Source organism: Emys orbicularis, chromosome 1 (assembly GCF_028017835.1).
Source record: "Emys orbicularis isolate rEmyOrb1 chromosome 1, rEmyOrb1.hap1, whole genome shotgun sequence".
NCBI lineage: Eukaryota > Metazoa > Chordata > Testudines > Emydidae > Emys > Emys orbicularis.
Window position 1 is genome coordinate 153,439,566 of NC_088683.1, and position 14,300 is coordinate 153,453,865.

Consider the following 14,300-nt stretch of genomic DNA (forward strand, 5'->3'; position numbering starts at 1 on the left):
GGGGCAGCGGAGCCCCACGTAAAATGTGGGGGTGCTGCAGCACCCCCCACACCTGTAGTTCCCTGCTTATGTGAACTCCTTAATGATTAACTATTTAACTGGTAGTAACTGTGTGACCTATTAAAATTATATTTTTAAACCCTGTTTACATTCCTACTACAAACCTCTTACTATTAATTTCCTTTGCAAGGTCTAGCTCAGCTTGATTTTAACAATTCTAAATTTATTCCTACATTTTTCTGACCTCCAAGGCATATAGTTGTCTTTGAGCGCTCCCATTTTCCTTTCCCTGTATGTTCTGTGTTTATTCCTAATATTCTTTATGAGGTGGTAATTGAAGTTAGGTGTGGAGCTCTTTCCTACAAGTGTATTCCCTTGTATGGGTTTGTAAATTCCCAGATAGTTTTTGCACCTTTGACTTAAAGAAATTCCAAGTGTTCTGAGTGCTAGTCCGTGAGCACTTCGGTCCCACTGACTTCTTGAATTAATTCCCTTTTATTACTCAGTCTGCCCTTTTGAAACCAAAAATCCTAGTCACCAACCTTGTTTAGATTATCCTTCCACTGAATTTAAACTGAAGAAATTTGTGATCACTCAATCCAAGGTTATTTCCAATGACCAGCTCTTATATAATGTCCTCACTACTTAACAAAACCAAGACTAAAATTGAATCACCTCTTGTTGGCTCAGTGACTATTTAGTGAAGAAATCTGTCATCTATGACGTCCAGATATACAGGTATAACTGGACTGTATCATTATGAATAGCATTTATTCTCCAATATAAGGACACCTGTTAAAATATAACTCCTTTTGAGGTGCGTCCCTTGGAATTTTCTTTCAACTTAATGTGTCCTCTGGTCTATATGGTTGGTGATTTAGTGCACGGCCAGCTAGTGCACTGTAGATTTACAGCCTGGCTTGCTGTAAACTAAATCGCATAGACAAGTCCTGTTTCATAAATAAGGCTACTCAGTAGTTTTTCAAGCTTTGCGTGTCTACAGTATGGTGTAGATGGAAGATAGTAGTAGATAGGAAGATAGGCACTCAAACTGTAAGCACAAACCTGGAGACTCTTTATTGATAAAGACTACAGGTGTACCTCATATTGAATAAAATGTTTAACTGTCTTAACTGTAGCTCCTTGAGATGATTGCCTGTATGAATTCATACTTTAGAAAATTCCCTCAATTTTCTAGCTAGCATTGTCATTTGTGGCTGTACATTTATACTCACAGCCTTATGTTTGAGCCCAACGGCGTCAAAGGGAATGAAAGCGCAAATTTGTCACTCATTTCCTTCTGAAAAATACAATGCACAGCCTGAATAGTCTCTTAAAAACTCTGTGGCCTTGCCTAGTTTAGCATTTAAAATAGGGCTGTCAAGCAATTAAAAAAAATTAGTCATGTGATTAATCACAGTTTTAATTGCACTGTTAAACAATAGAATACCAATTGAAATTTAATAAATATTTTTGGATTTTTTTTTACATTTTCAAATGTATTGATTTCAATTACAAACAGAATACAAAGTGTATAGTGCTCACTTTATATTTTTTATTACAAATATTTGCACTTTAAAAAACATAAGAGAGAATTCTACAGAAAAATACTATGTACAAAAAAACCCCAGCATTCAAAAACAAAACAGTATAAAACTTTAGAGCCTACAAGTTCACTCAATCCTAAGGCAAACAAGTTTCTTTACGTTTATGGGAGATAATGTTGCCTGCTTCTTGTTTACAATGTCACCTGAAAGTAAGAACAGCTGTTCGCATGGCACTGTTGTAGCTGGCGTAGCAAGATATTTACGTGCCAGATGCACTAAAGATTCATATGCCCCTTCATGCTTCGACCACTTCATGAGCGACCATTAGCATGGTTCCATGCTAATGACGCTCGTTAAAAATTAATTTAAATTAGTTACTGGACTCGTTGGGGAGAATTGTATGTCTCCTCTGTTTTACCTGCATTCTGCCATATATTTCATGTTATAGTAGTCCCGGATGATGACCCACTACGTGGTTCGTTTTAAGAACACTTTCACTTCAGATTTGACAAAACACAAAGAAGGTACCAATGTGAGATTTCTAAAGATAGCTACAGCACTCGACCCAAGGTTTAAGAATCTGAAGTGCCTTCCAAAATCTGATTGGGACGGGGTGTGGGAGCATGGTTTCAGAAGTCTTAAAAGAGCAACACTCCGATGCAGAAACTACAGAATCCGAACCACCAAAAAAGAAAATAAACCTTCTGCTGGTGGCAAATGACTCAGATGATGAAAATGAACATGCGTCGGTCGGGATTGCTCTGGATCGTTATCGAGCAGAACCCATCATCAGCATGGACGCATGTCTTCTGGAATGGTCGCTGAAGCATGAAGGGACATATGCATGTTTAGCATATCTGGCACGTAAATACCTTGCAATGCCAGCTACAAAAGTGCCATGCGAATGCCTGTTTTCACTTTTTCAGGTGACATTGTAAATAAGAAGTGGGCAGCATTATCTCCTGTAAATGTAAACAAACTTGTTTGTCTTAGGACTGAGTGGACTTGTAGGCTCTAAAGTTTTACATAGTTTTGTTTTTGAGTGCAGTTATGTAACAAAAAAATCTACATATTGCACTACAGTACTTGTATGAGGTGAATTTATTATGAGTACATTTATTCTTAAAGTAAAATTATTACAGAGAAAACAATTTTTAAAAAACCTAAATGCTTGCCTATAAGCTTACCAGAGACCACCCTTTGACTCCAGAAGGGGTCTGGCTGGTGAACAGTACTTCAAATCCCACCAAAGGGGTTTTCCTATGGTTACAAGTTCATTATCACCTTGGCTCAGAACAAGCACCCACTGAATCTGAGGGTCACTCTTTCATCCAGTTTGGGCCTCTGGTCTGGTTCCCATGCAACAAGTGATCAGCAGACAAGCTTTCCCCTCAGGATGCAACTTCAAAAGGATGGGTCCAGAGGTGAGAAGTTGCCTTCCCCACCTCCCAGGTATTTCCTAGGAATCCCACTTAACTTTGTCTAGCACATTGTTTCAAATAGTCTTTTGTAGCTCTTAACACTTCCCAAGGTTTACATTAGTGAGGTCTCCTCTTTAGAGACATTGCGTACAATTCCATAATACACAAACATTTGCATTTTAAATACAAAGAACTCCTAAGATGCTTAAACTTAATTCAATATGGTTTTTACAGGATACTGCAGGAAATTGCTGTATCTGAAATTGTGTTCCAGAGGAAGCAGGGATCTGGATTCTGGTGGATGGCACTTTTCTGGCCTGGGGTCAGTCAATGTGCTTTTCCTCTAGTGGCTCTGATTCCCAGGATCTCAGGAAGACTAGACCAACAGAACTCCAGTCTTACTGATTATTCCAACTTGGGCATGTGAATTTTAAGTTTTGGCTCTAGCATTGGAATCTCTGGTGCTTGTTATCTGTCCTTCCTGATCTACTATCCAAGATCAAAGAGAAGTCTTCCATCTAGATCTGAAATCATTGAGCCTGGCAGCATGGATGTTAGCTTGTTAAAGCAACTTGGACAGCAATTATTCCCTGGAAGTGCAACTTAATTCCCCTTAAATAGAAGATTTATACTTTGAAATGGTAAAATTTTTCAGGCTGGGTGTTTTGTGAAGACTTTAATCCTTATCAGTCCACCATGTTGTTAATTCTAGATAATTTGTTATATCTTGAACAATCTAGAATTTTTTTTGAGTAATTTGAAAGTTCATCTGGCAGTCACATCAGCATTCAAGAATACCTCTATTTGTACATCCTACTTTGAAAGGCTTTTCATAGATTGAGGTCAGAAGGGACCATTGTGATCATCTAGTTTGCCCCCTGTATGATACAGGCCATAGAACCTTCCCCAACGTAATTCCTAGAGCGTACCTTTTGGAAGAACATCAATATGAGCACCCGGGGAAGGGAGGTTATTCATAACTCTGAACAAAACATTATGGTTGTTCTTTCAAAAGTTTACAACTGAACATTGACGTAATACAACTTTGAAACTTTTCTATGCAGAAGAAAAATGCTGCTTTTAACCATCTTAATTTAAATGAAACAAGCACAGAAACAGTTTCCTTTATCTTATGAAATCTTTTTTTTTTTTTTTTTTTTTAACTTTTTCTTTTTCTTTAGTAGTGTATGTCTAACACTGTACTGAGCTGTATTTGCTTTTTTTGGTCTCTGCTGCTGCCTGATGTGTATTTCCAGTTCCAAATGATGTGTGGGGTTGATCGGTCAGTTTGTAACTCTGGTGTTCGTAAATCTGAGGTTCTACTGTATTAAATATTTTCATGTGTTTCCACCTGTTCATAAACAGCCACCTTGGGATTTGAATTAAGTACTTAAAAAGGGAATCTGTTTGATCCTTGGACATAATGTTTGTGGTATCATCTCTCCTTAAAGATTATGGGTAAGATTCTTGAAAAATCAGAGTTTAAGGTTAGGCTCTTCAGGAGAGCTTTTTCTAGGGCACAAATGGCAGCTTGGTGCCAAAGTCCCCTACCATTGACTTTTCGGTGGGAGTTCGGCACTTAACTGCCATTTGTGCCTTAGAAAATCTCTACCTTTAAATCCTTAGACTCAAGCAAGAGATCTGATTTTTAAAATTGCAGAGTGGCATCTCCCACTGACATGCTTAGCGCTTTTAAAAATCAGGTCTCTTGGTATCTAAATAAAGATGTAAAGCCCAGCTTCAGAGACCCATTTCTGAAAATGTTGACCAGTAGCTACAACATCAGCTTGAAGTGTTTGAGATACAAAGCCTGATGGCTGACCCCACACAACCATTTTTTCATAATGTTAACAGGTTTTTATATTGCCATGCTAATTTTTTATAAAGATCTGTGATTTGAATTTCAGCCAGTCTATTCATTTACCTATGGGTTTTCCTCAAATCACATTCATTACCAAAAGAAACAAAGTCTGGATGTCGAGGACACTTGATTATTATCTAGCCAGGACAAATCTTTGCTCAAGCTGCCTGGAGTGCTTGTAGCATGTAGTTCAAATCTAGAGAATAAATGTTCACTGCCAAGATATTACTTTCCACTAGATATAAGGCAGCTTCAAATGTATGTCTTTTAAGTGTGTCTTTGGAAGGCTACTTCTTGCAGCTGCATTTGACCATTTACACAGTATTACTCTTTGGTTTGGACTCCTGAAGCCAGTGTCCAATTCTGGAAAGCAGTCCTCTGATCTCTGTTATAGATAGAGCTGATAATACATATAGTTTCACCTCTTTATTCTAGAAGTTTTAGTAGCCTATAATTTTGTCAAACTTTTAGGTCTATGGGGCTGAAATATTTTTTTCTCTGCCTCAGACTGAATTTTCTTTCAGAAATTTTCAGCAAAAATTACTCCGCTACTTCTACAGATAAGGTTAAGGGAAAATAGAGAGCTTTGCTAATAATTTTTTCTAACCATTTCCTTGAAGAGCTAGAGTGCCCCCTATAATTTAAGACCGAGACTCAAAATTTAGTAGGAAGTCCCAGTGCTGGGGTCAGAGAGGTGTCTTTTGCTGTCCCCATGAAAATAAAACCTGGTAGGGCCAAGTCATAAGCTTTTGAAAATCCAAGTTTGTGCATGCCTTTAACTGTGCTGAGCTTGTTGACTGAGTGAAGCAAGGCCCCACGCTCATTTCAGTGGCAGTTTTCTTTGTAACACTAAGTTTTGAACACTGCCTTTGATCACTGGGGTAGAGCATGTGTTCTAGTACCAACTCTGAGTGGTATTAATTATGTATTCTTTGACCCTTTTTATTGAGTAAGGCATCATACCTCTGTCCTGTGAGGGAGTCTTATCTCCCGTTTCACAAGGGAAGCAACCGAGTTGTTGCCCAAGCTCACTTCTGGCAGAGCTGGGGGTAAAACAGCATCTCTAATCGCGCAGACCCAAGACACATTAATTTAGTCACACTGCCTTTCAGAGTAAGTGTCCCAAATCTCTGCTGTCTAACTGCTAGAACAAATTCCCTTTCAGAGCCAGGTATCCTGATCCCCAAGATTCCATTGTGTAGAAAACAGATGTATAAGCCAGTGACAAAGTGTTTTTCCTTGGCCTCTTGTGGCTGGTCTACTAATATTTAATGCTATTAGTGTCACTCCTTTAGCTCGAGTGGTCGTGTTATGAACCTATAGGACCTAGGTTCAGACCCTGCTGATGTTATGTGGAGGAGTCAGTATGGTGCCACACACTAGAAAAAAGAAAATCCTTCTAAACAATCTAGAAATTACACAGAATTAAAGAATATTACTGTTGGAGTGCTTGATCTTGCAAAGTTAGGAAACACCAGAATTAACATGGCCTGTGCAACTTTAATTTGCTCCTGGGTGGTGAAAACCTATTTTAAAAAATTAGAATGTGAGATTTAAATTTACTAGAATCTATTAGAGACAAGGTGGGTGCACTAATATTTTTTTATTGGATCAACTTCTGTTGATGAGAGAGGCAAGCTTTTGAGCTACACGGAGCTGCTCTTCTTCAGTGATGGTATGTGTGACTTGGGGTGCCCAGGGCTGAGAGTCACCTTGTTACATTACTCCGTCCAGTGAGGAAAAGGTGCTTAACTCTGTGTCTGCTCCCTGAGAACACCATCCTATTAGCCACCTAAACAATCTCCTCAGGGCAATGCTAGCCTTCATTGCTTTGCAGGCTAACAATAGGTGCATCTCAGTTCCTGAGCGCCTTTGAAGCATTCCCCTGTGATATCCACCCCCTGTCTCTGGCTACTTACAGGAATACCAGGTTTGCTATCCTTAAGGGACAGTGTACAGATCTGTCAAGGCTGATTTCTCATTCTGGCACTTCAAGTGCAGGAGGTGGGGGCCCCCAAGAACTCTAAAAATTAATACTTGCCACTCCAGGCTTGGTATTAAACTTCCAAGGTTACAGCTCTTCTATGACCTTGGATTGGTAGATGCTGCTGTGACGGGTTGGATCACAGAAAACCCCTTGGGAACTGCCAACTGATGTGCTGAGACTACCTCTGCCCCTGTTTTCCCTGTCAGCTTGGGATTTCAGAACCTTGCCTAGTTTGAGCCAGACAGGCTTGCCTGCGGCGCAAACAATCTGAATTATGTCCCACAAACTGCAGGCTTAACTGAAAACAGCTTAAGAAGTGTTCCTGTCTCCAAAACCCAGATGCCTAGTTCCCAAAGGGGTACAAACCCCAAATAAATCCATGTCACCCTCCATAAAGCTTATACAGGGTAAACTCATAAATTGTTCGCCCTCTATAACACTGATAGAGAGATGCACAGCTGTTTTTCCCCCCTGCCCCTAGATATTAATACTTTGGGTTAATAAGTAAAAAGTGATTTTATTAAATATAGAAAGTAGGATTGAAGTGGTTCCAAGTACTAACAGACAGAACAAAGTGAATTACCAAGCAAAATAAAATAAAACAAAACACGCAAGTCTAAACCTAATACATAATAAAACTGAATACAGATAAAATCTCACCCTCAGCGATGTTTCAATAAGCTTCTAGCACATTCTGGACACCTTCCTAATCTGGGCACAGTCCTTTTCCCCTGGTACACCCATTGTTATGGCTCAGGTGCTAGCTAGGGGATTTCTCATGCCTACAGCTGCCTTTGTTCTGTTCCACCCCCTTATATATCTTTTGCATAAGGCGGGAATCTTTTGTCCCTCTCTGGGTTCCCACCCCGTCCTTCTAAATGGAAAAGCACCATGTTAAAGATGGATTCTAGTTCAAGTGACATGATCACATGTCACTGTAAGACTTCAAGCCCTCATTTCTCCCAGCCTGACTCAAAGGAAGGCCTACAAGCAAACAGCCATCCACAGTCAATTGTCCTGGTTGATGGGAGCCATCAAGATTCCAAACCACCATTAGTGGCCCACACTTTGCAGAACTACAATAGGACCTCAGAGTTATATTTCATATTTCTAGTTTCAGATACAAGAATGATACTTTTATACAAATAGGATGACCGCACTAAGTAGAGCATAATGATACCTTACAAGAGAGCTTTTGCATGAAGCATATTCCAGTTACATTATATTCACACTCCTTAGCATACTTTCATAAAATCATATAGAGTGCAATGTCACAGCTGCCACCACCCACGTGCAAAATCCCTTTGAGAACCCAGGAAGGCGCACTTGGGAATTCCTTCCTGTGGGGTACCCTCAAGCCCTTTCACCCCCCCTCCAGGGAAGAGCTGAGAAAGAAAAAGAAGAAAAAAAAGGAAATCAGCTGTTGCCACCAGCTAATTAAACAACGTGCACAAACCTCTTAAGACACACAGATCCAATTCTGTTCTTAAAAAGAGGTAAATTTTATTAATAAAAAAAATGAAAATACATCTATGAACGTAGGCTTTTGCTAGATTTAAAAAACAAACAACTACAAGGATTAAGCATCAAGAATAGCTCCCTTGAGGTCCAGCTTAAAAGTTACAAGCAAAACAAAAGCATGTGGGGTTAGCACAGAGGAGTCCACAAGCCATAAAGAAATAAAAGGGATAAACTTAATTGCATCTTCCTAGACATTTCCTGATCTACTTACATATCTGGGGTTTTAGATGAGTAGTTTCTAGGTATGATATGGATGATTTTTTATACCTGGTCTAAGCTTCTCACAGCATAACTGCTCCCTGTCTGCCTCTTCTGGAGAACAACAACAACAGACAGACAAAAGGGGAGTCTTGTTTCCCCCAATTTTAAAAAGTTCTAGACTTCCGATTGGCTCTTTTGGCCAGGTGCCCATTCACTTCCTTTTACCTTTGCGTAGCAGTGAGACTTTTTAACCCTTTACAGGTAGAGCAATTAGAGAACAACTACGGGCTGGCTGGGTGTCCATAAAAGGGAGATACCCTCCCCCCTTCATTTATCACAATACCAGTTTGTTTGAGTCATCTGAGGTTCCGTTCCTATATGTCACATCACAGCACTGAGATATTTATTGTGAAAACAATCAAATTTATTGTGAAGGGTTAAGAGATAATGGAAAGAGGAAGGTTATGTATAAAAAAATCTGTACACACTTTCTAGCGACTAAACTTGAACAGCATAACCGTCTGGCTAAAAGCCATCTTATCTTGCCTAAATGTCCTTTGCAGTGCTTCCAACCAGGGCAGATTGCGATCCCATTTTCATGAATGTAATCAGACTGGCTAGTTACTTCCTCAGGTACAGGATAAAGAGCTGGCCTTTTGCCTTCTCTTTGTATCCCTCAAAATTCATGTTTTGTCCCCAGAGTCGGGATGACCCCCAGGATATTCCTTGGTGTGGACTTTGTATGAAAACAGGGCTTCCGTTGTGTTGGCTTACAGTGCTTACTGTACACTTGTACTGAGAGGCAGACACTTGAATATGCATCCTTTGTCTGGCAGAAACCTGTTTGTCAACCTTACCTTGATTCAGACATTTTTAGGAACATACTGAAAATGTCTGTGGGTGTGTATTTATAGGTAGGTTTGTGGGTGTGTGTACGTACACACACAGTATTTATACATACATTTCACACTGATACTAATGACCAGCATGACCCCAGCTTTTATTGAAGACTTCACATGACATTTTTTATAGATAGATATTATGAAAGCAGTGTGCTAGTGTACTGAGTTTGTCGGGAGTTACTGTTACAGAACAGTGAACCCTTTGCCAGTTGGCATTGAGGGGTTTTTAGGGTCACATTGTGTGACTTGCCAAGACTGTGGGGGCCTGTTCTTAATATCTGATTCTGAATGGTGTCTGTCTTCTCTCACACTTCTTGCAGTTGAAGCTGATGCAGTCTGAGTTGAATGTGGAAGAAGTAGTAAACGACAGAAGCTGGAAGGTACAGAACAGTCATTGTTTTATTAAGAATGTGATGTTATCTGTTTAAACCGATGTGTGACCATAATGCATTGGAGTGTTATGGAGGCGTGAATAGGGGATTAGGGGAGAAATAAGGTAGGCAGTTCTAGGGAACTGGCTCCAAGTCCACACTTTCACACACCCCTCCCCCCCCCGCAGTCATTAATTTACAGATAAAGAACCCTTCAACTAAACTGCGAAGGAAAGATAAAAACAGGCTGAAAGGTGTGCATGGGCTTTGAAGTACTTCACCTGCAGGTTACCTATTCTAATCTGATTCGGGTTTGTAGTGACTAAAAGTTGTTTCCCTATGCTTGGTGGTTTCTGTGAAGTGAGTTGGTGTACCTCAGTGTAGCTCTTGGGGGATAAGTATCTGTTTCACAAACACCACCACATTTGGCATTATTTGGCCTTCTTGTGAGCCAGCTCCACTGGAGATACCTAGGACTGAGTGGGCCAGGAAGATTGAACTCCCTTCTACCTCTGGAAGGAGCTTCTGCGTGTCAGGATGGAGGCACCCTGGTGCAGTGAGGCACTGTGTAGGAGGGAAGTTCTGCTGCCCTTACAATACCAGTTTTGTGGAAAATAGTCCTTCAATTTCTGGGGTTGTTAATCTAGCACCAAGATCGTTTTAAAGCCAAGTGCTAGAACTTCTGGCATCTCACTCCTAAGATCCTCTTCTAGTTTCAAATAGGGTAGAAAGCTTTCTTTGTCAAGTAATCCAGCCTCATGCCTCATTCCAGTATTCCCTAAAGAAAGGGGATTGATTCTCGAGACAACTAATACCGATATCAGGCCAGGCTGCATTATGCTGTCTGCTCTGGTACTCTGAGTCAAGTGCCATGTATCCTGTCTAAGTAAGCTCTGACCAGTAAGAGTTGTACCTCATTTTTAAATTCTGAAACTCCCAAGATGTAAAAAAGAGGGATGCACAGCACAAGATACATAAAAAAGATACAGATTTGCTCTTGTTTGGTGCAGATGAGAGTAGGTGATAAGAAACCAGGACTCTGGGATTTTATCCCCACTGCTGCGAGTGTCTTGCTGTATGACTGAGTAAATCTAATTTCCTTCTGCTTTAGTCTCTCTGGGACATCAAAGTACTGTAGTCTTGTAAAATGCTTTGAACCCATTGATTGAATTAGAGACTGTTCATCTATTATGCAGTTGTGCAGCATTACAAATTGCTGCCTAATTGCCCAGTTTTGTAAGTGACTGTTAAATTGTGTACCAGAATAGAAACTGTCATTTAAAAAAAAAAGGTATGTAGCCCTTATGGCAGAAAAGTAAACTTCAAAATGCAAATTAACACTAACCAGTACCATAGATGGTTGCAAAATAGGGTTTGTTTGTTTCTTTAAAAGTGAAATTGTTTTCACTTCAGAATATTTTTCAGAAATGTTTCATGTTTTTGTCCAAAAAACATTACCAAAACAGTCACTGCATTTTTGTTTCCTGCAAATTACGCTCTTGGTAAATAAGCCATTCTGATAACTTTTTTTTTATTGACTTTAATTTTTTGTTTTTAAGTTGCATTTGACAAACTTCATTCAAACAGTTTTACCCAATACACTGATCTGTGCCTCAGTTTGCTGACAGCCTGAAATAGTATCTTTGAGGGAGGTATGAATTGCTCCCATTCATATCAATGGGAAGCTAACTCTGAAACAAAATAGAACTCTGAAACCAATAGTAGGCACAGCATTTTCACAGAAGTGTGATTATTTTTAATTGAGTGAAAGCTGCTGTTCGGACTAATTATCTTGACCTCAATCACCTCAAATTGGCAGTTACTAAGAAAAGTTACTATGTCTCTGGGGAACTTGGAAAGTTGGTGTGGCTTAGCAGAAAAAGAGTCCTGTTTTATGGGAGTGTTTACTAGTAGAGTTGAATCTGGTTTATACCACCCATCTAGCCATCAAGGGCTACATTCACAAAGAAACTTAGGTGCCTAAGTCCAAAATTTAGGTGCCACTGAAAACCCCTGCTAAGCTGCCACCTAACCCTGGAGTCACCTAAAAATCACTCAGAGCCTACATTTCTGCCGTTAGGTGCATCAGGGACTTGAAGTTTCTTCCTCTGGGCATGTACATGGCTGCCTCAGTCTTGGTGCCCAGGCTCCTATCTCATGCTGAAGCCCCAGCAGGATCCTCACACCAGGTGAAACTAGGCATTACCCTGCCTGTCTTGCCTGCATGGCCCAATCTGGTAGGTGTTCTCAGAGCACGCTGAACTGCACACAAAATGGGAGGGGAGGAGAGCACTCACCTGAGAGGTGGGAGCTGCATGTTCAAATCTCTTATCAGGCAGAGCAGGTATTGAACAGATCTTGGAAAGTAGAATCTGAAGCTGTGCACTTTGCAAACTTACAATTTTTTGCTGAGGTTGGTGGCAGGCCCTAAAGATCCTTTCCCCCACTAGGAGCTCAATCCAGAGAGCATGGGACTGTGGAAAGGGACAACTCTGAAACAGTTTTAAGTACCTCTGTAAAATGAGCCATAATTAGCTGAACACTAAATACCCTCAAAAAGAACAGGAGTACTTGTGGCACCTTAGAGACTAACAAATAAATTTGTTAGGCTACATCCTCACTACGGGGGGGATCGATTTAAGATACGCAAATTCAGCTACGCGAATAGCGTAGCTGAATTCGACGTATCAGATCCGACTTACCCTGTTGTGAGGACGGCGGCAAAATCGACTGCCGCGGCTCCCAGTCGACGGCGCTTACTCCCACCTCCGCTGGTGGAGTAAGCGCGTTGATTCGGGGATCGATTGTCGCGTCCTGACGAGACGCGATAAGTCGATCCCCAAGAGATCGATTTCTACCCGCCGATTCAGGTGGGTAGTGTAGACCTAGCCTTAGTCTCTAAGGTGCCACAAGTACTCCTGTTCTTTTTGCGGATACAGACTAACACGGCTGCTACTCTGAAACCTGTCACTAAATACCCTAACCCTCTAGTTGGTGGTAAGAATATGTGTGATGCCTGCATTACAGCTCATGCTATTTTAGGGTATGTCTACACTGCCCATATTACAGCACAGCCGCAGCAGCACTACTGCGGCAGTGCTGTGACGTGGGCAGCACAGCCACGCTTTATCGCCGGGGGACAACTATCCTGGCGATAAAAAATAACCACCGTGAATGAGGGGTGGTAGCTTTGTGCTCCCGGCAATAAAACGGTTTCTAGACTGGTGCTTTTCAGTGCTAAAACTTTTGTCACTTGCGGGTGTTTTTTCACACCCCTGAATGGCTAAAGTTTTAGTGCTGAAAGTGGCAGTATAGATATAGCCTTAGATCAGGGGTCGGCAACGTTCGGCACGTGGCTCGCCAGGGTAAGCACCCTGGCGGGCCGGGCCAGTTTTATTTACCTGCTGACGCGGCAGGTTCGGCTGATCGCGGCCCCCACTGGCCGCGGTTCGCAGTCCCGGGCCAATGGAGGCGGCGAGAAGCGGCGCGGGCGAGCGATGTGAGAGGATCTCCGAGAGTGGTAATGATCATTAATGCTGCAAGGTCAGTCGTCAGTCATAGTTTTGACATGTGCACTGTAGAAAGGGAGAATTGCCAGTTCTGGCTCCAGCTTCTGTTGTGTGGAGGATGTTTATTACAAGGAATGACTCCCTTTTTATTTTGGTCTCCTAGGTATTTAATGAGCGCTGCAGAATTCACTACAAGCCTCCAAAGAGCCAATGATGCAAGGATGCTTCCCCTGAAGTTGTTCTACAATCATGAGAGCAAAGCTGAAGAGACATGGGGCAAGCTGTGAGGGACCTTTCCAGAACCAGGAGAACCCAGTCTCATTTTGTTTTCAGACTCACCTAGTTAAAATCTCACATTCAGCTGATTCTCCTAATTAAGAGAAACCAACTCCTATTTTGTACAAAATGTGAAAAACGAATACATTTTATAACTATTAAAAAAATTTCAGATGGAATGAGATACTACCACTTTCTTGAGTTCTCCAACCCACAGCAGCCCTAGAAGGGGAAGAGATAATAGAGAATTGCTCCCTCTGTTGTTGCACCAGGAAGGTCTTCCTGTATTACTGCTTTCACCTTTAGCATGGTGACATGTGTTGTGTGTGACCTGACATGGTAAAAAAAAAAAAAAATTATAATTGGAATGAGTTTAGTGCTTATGAAAGTAGGAGGCTTTGTCTTGAACCATTTACCACAGGCGATAGTTCTGTAAGGTTATACACAGACAGCTTTGCCAGTACACTTCAGTCCTGACCTGCAGACCCCCTATATACCATTCCTCGCCCCCCAGTCTGGATCTATAATATCCTCTAATGTAGTTCTGGGTTTCTTTTTGAGCAGACACTGCTAACTGGAATAAACTGCATGATGGCTTTGTGATGGGGACAGGAATGAGACACCCAAATCCTTTCTCAACAATGACATTTTAACAGTGATCATCGATAAAAGTGTTAATGCCAACCCCCCTTTCTGAAGCATCT

At 41.1% G+C, this 14,300-nt stretch overlaps 1 protein-coding gene across 3 annotated transcripts in view; it reads left to right on the forward strand.

Annotated features, from left to right (window-relative positions):
* Positions 1-13,775, forward strand: part of MIX23 (mitochondrial matrix import factor 23) — a 28,313-nt gene extending 14,538 nt beyond the window's left edge. For 2 of the 3 annotated variants that reach the window (XM_065416403.1, XM_065416420.1), the window contains 2 exons: positions 9,761-9,820; positions 13,484-13,775. In XM_065416403.1, coding sequence (XP_065272475.1) covers positions 9,761-9,820; positions 13,484-13,534 — 111 coding nt within the window. In that variant the 3' untranslated portion in view covers positions 13,535-13,775. The remainder of the gene's footprint in view (positions 1-9,760; positions 9,821-13,483) is intronic. The other variant, XM_065416412.1, reaches the window with a different exon arrangement.
* Positions 13,776-14,300: the final 525 nt, after the last annotated feature.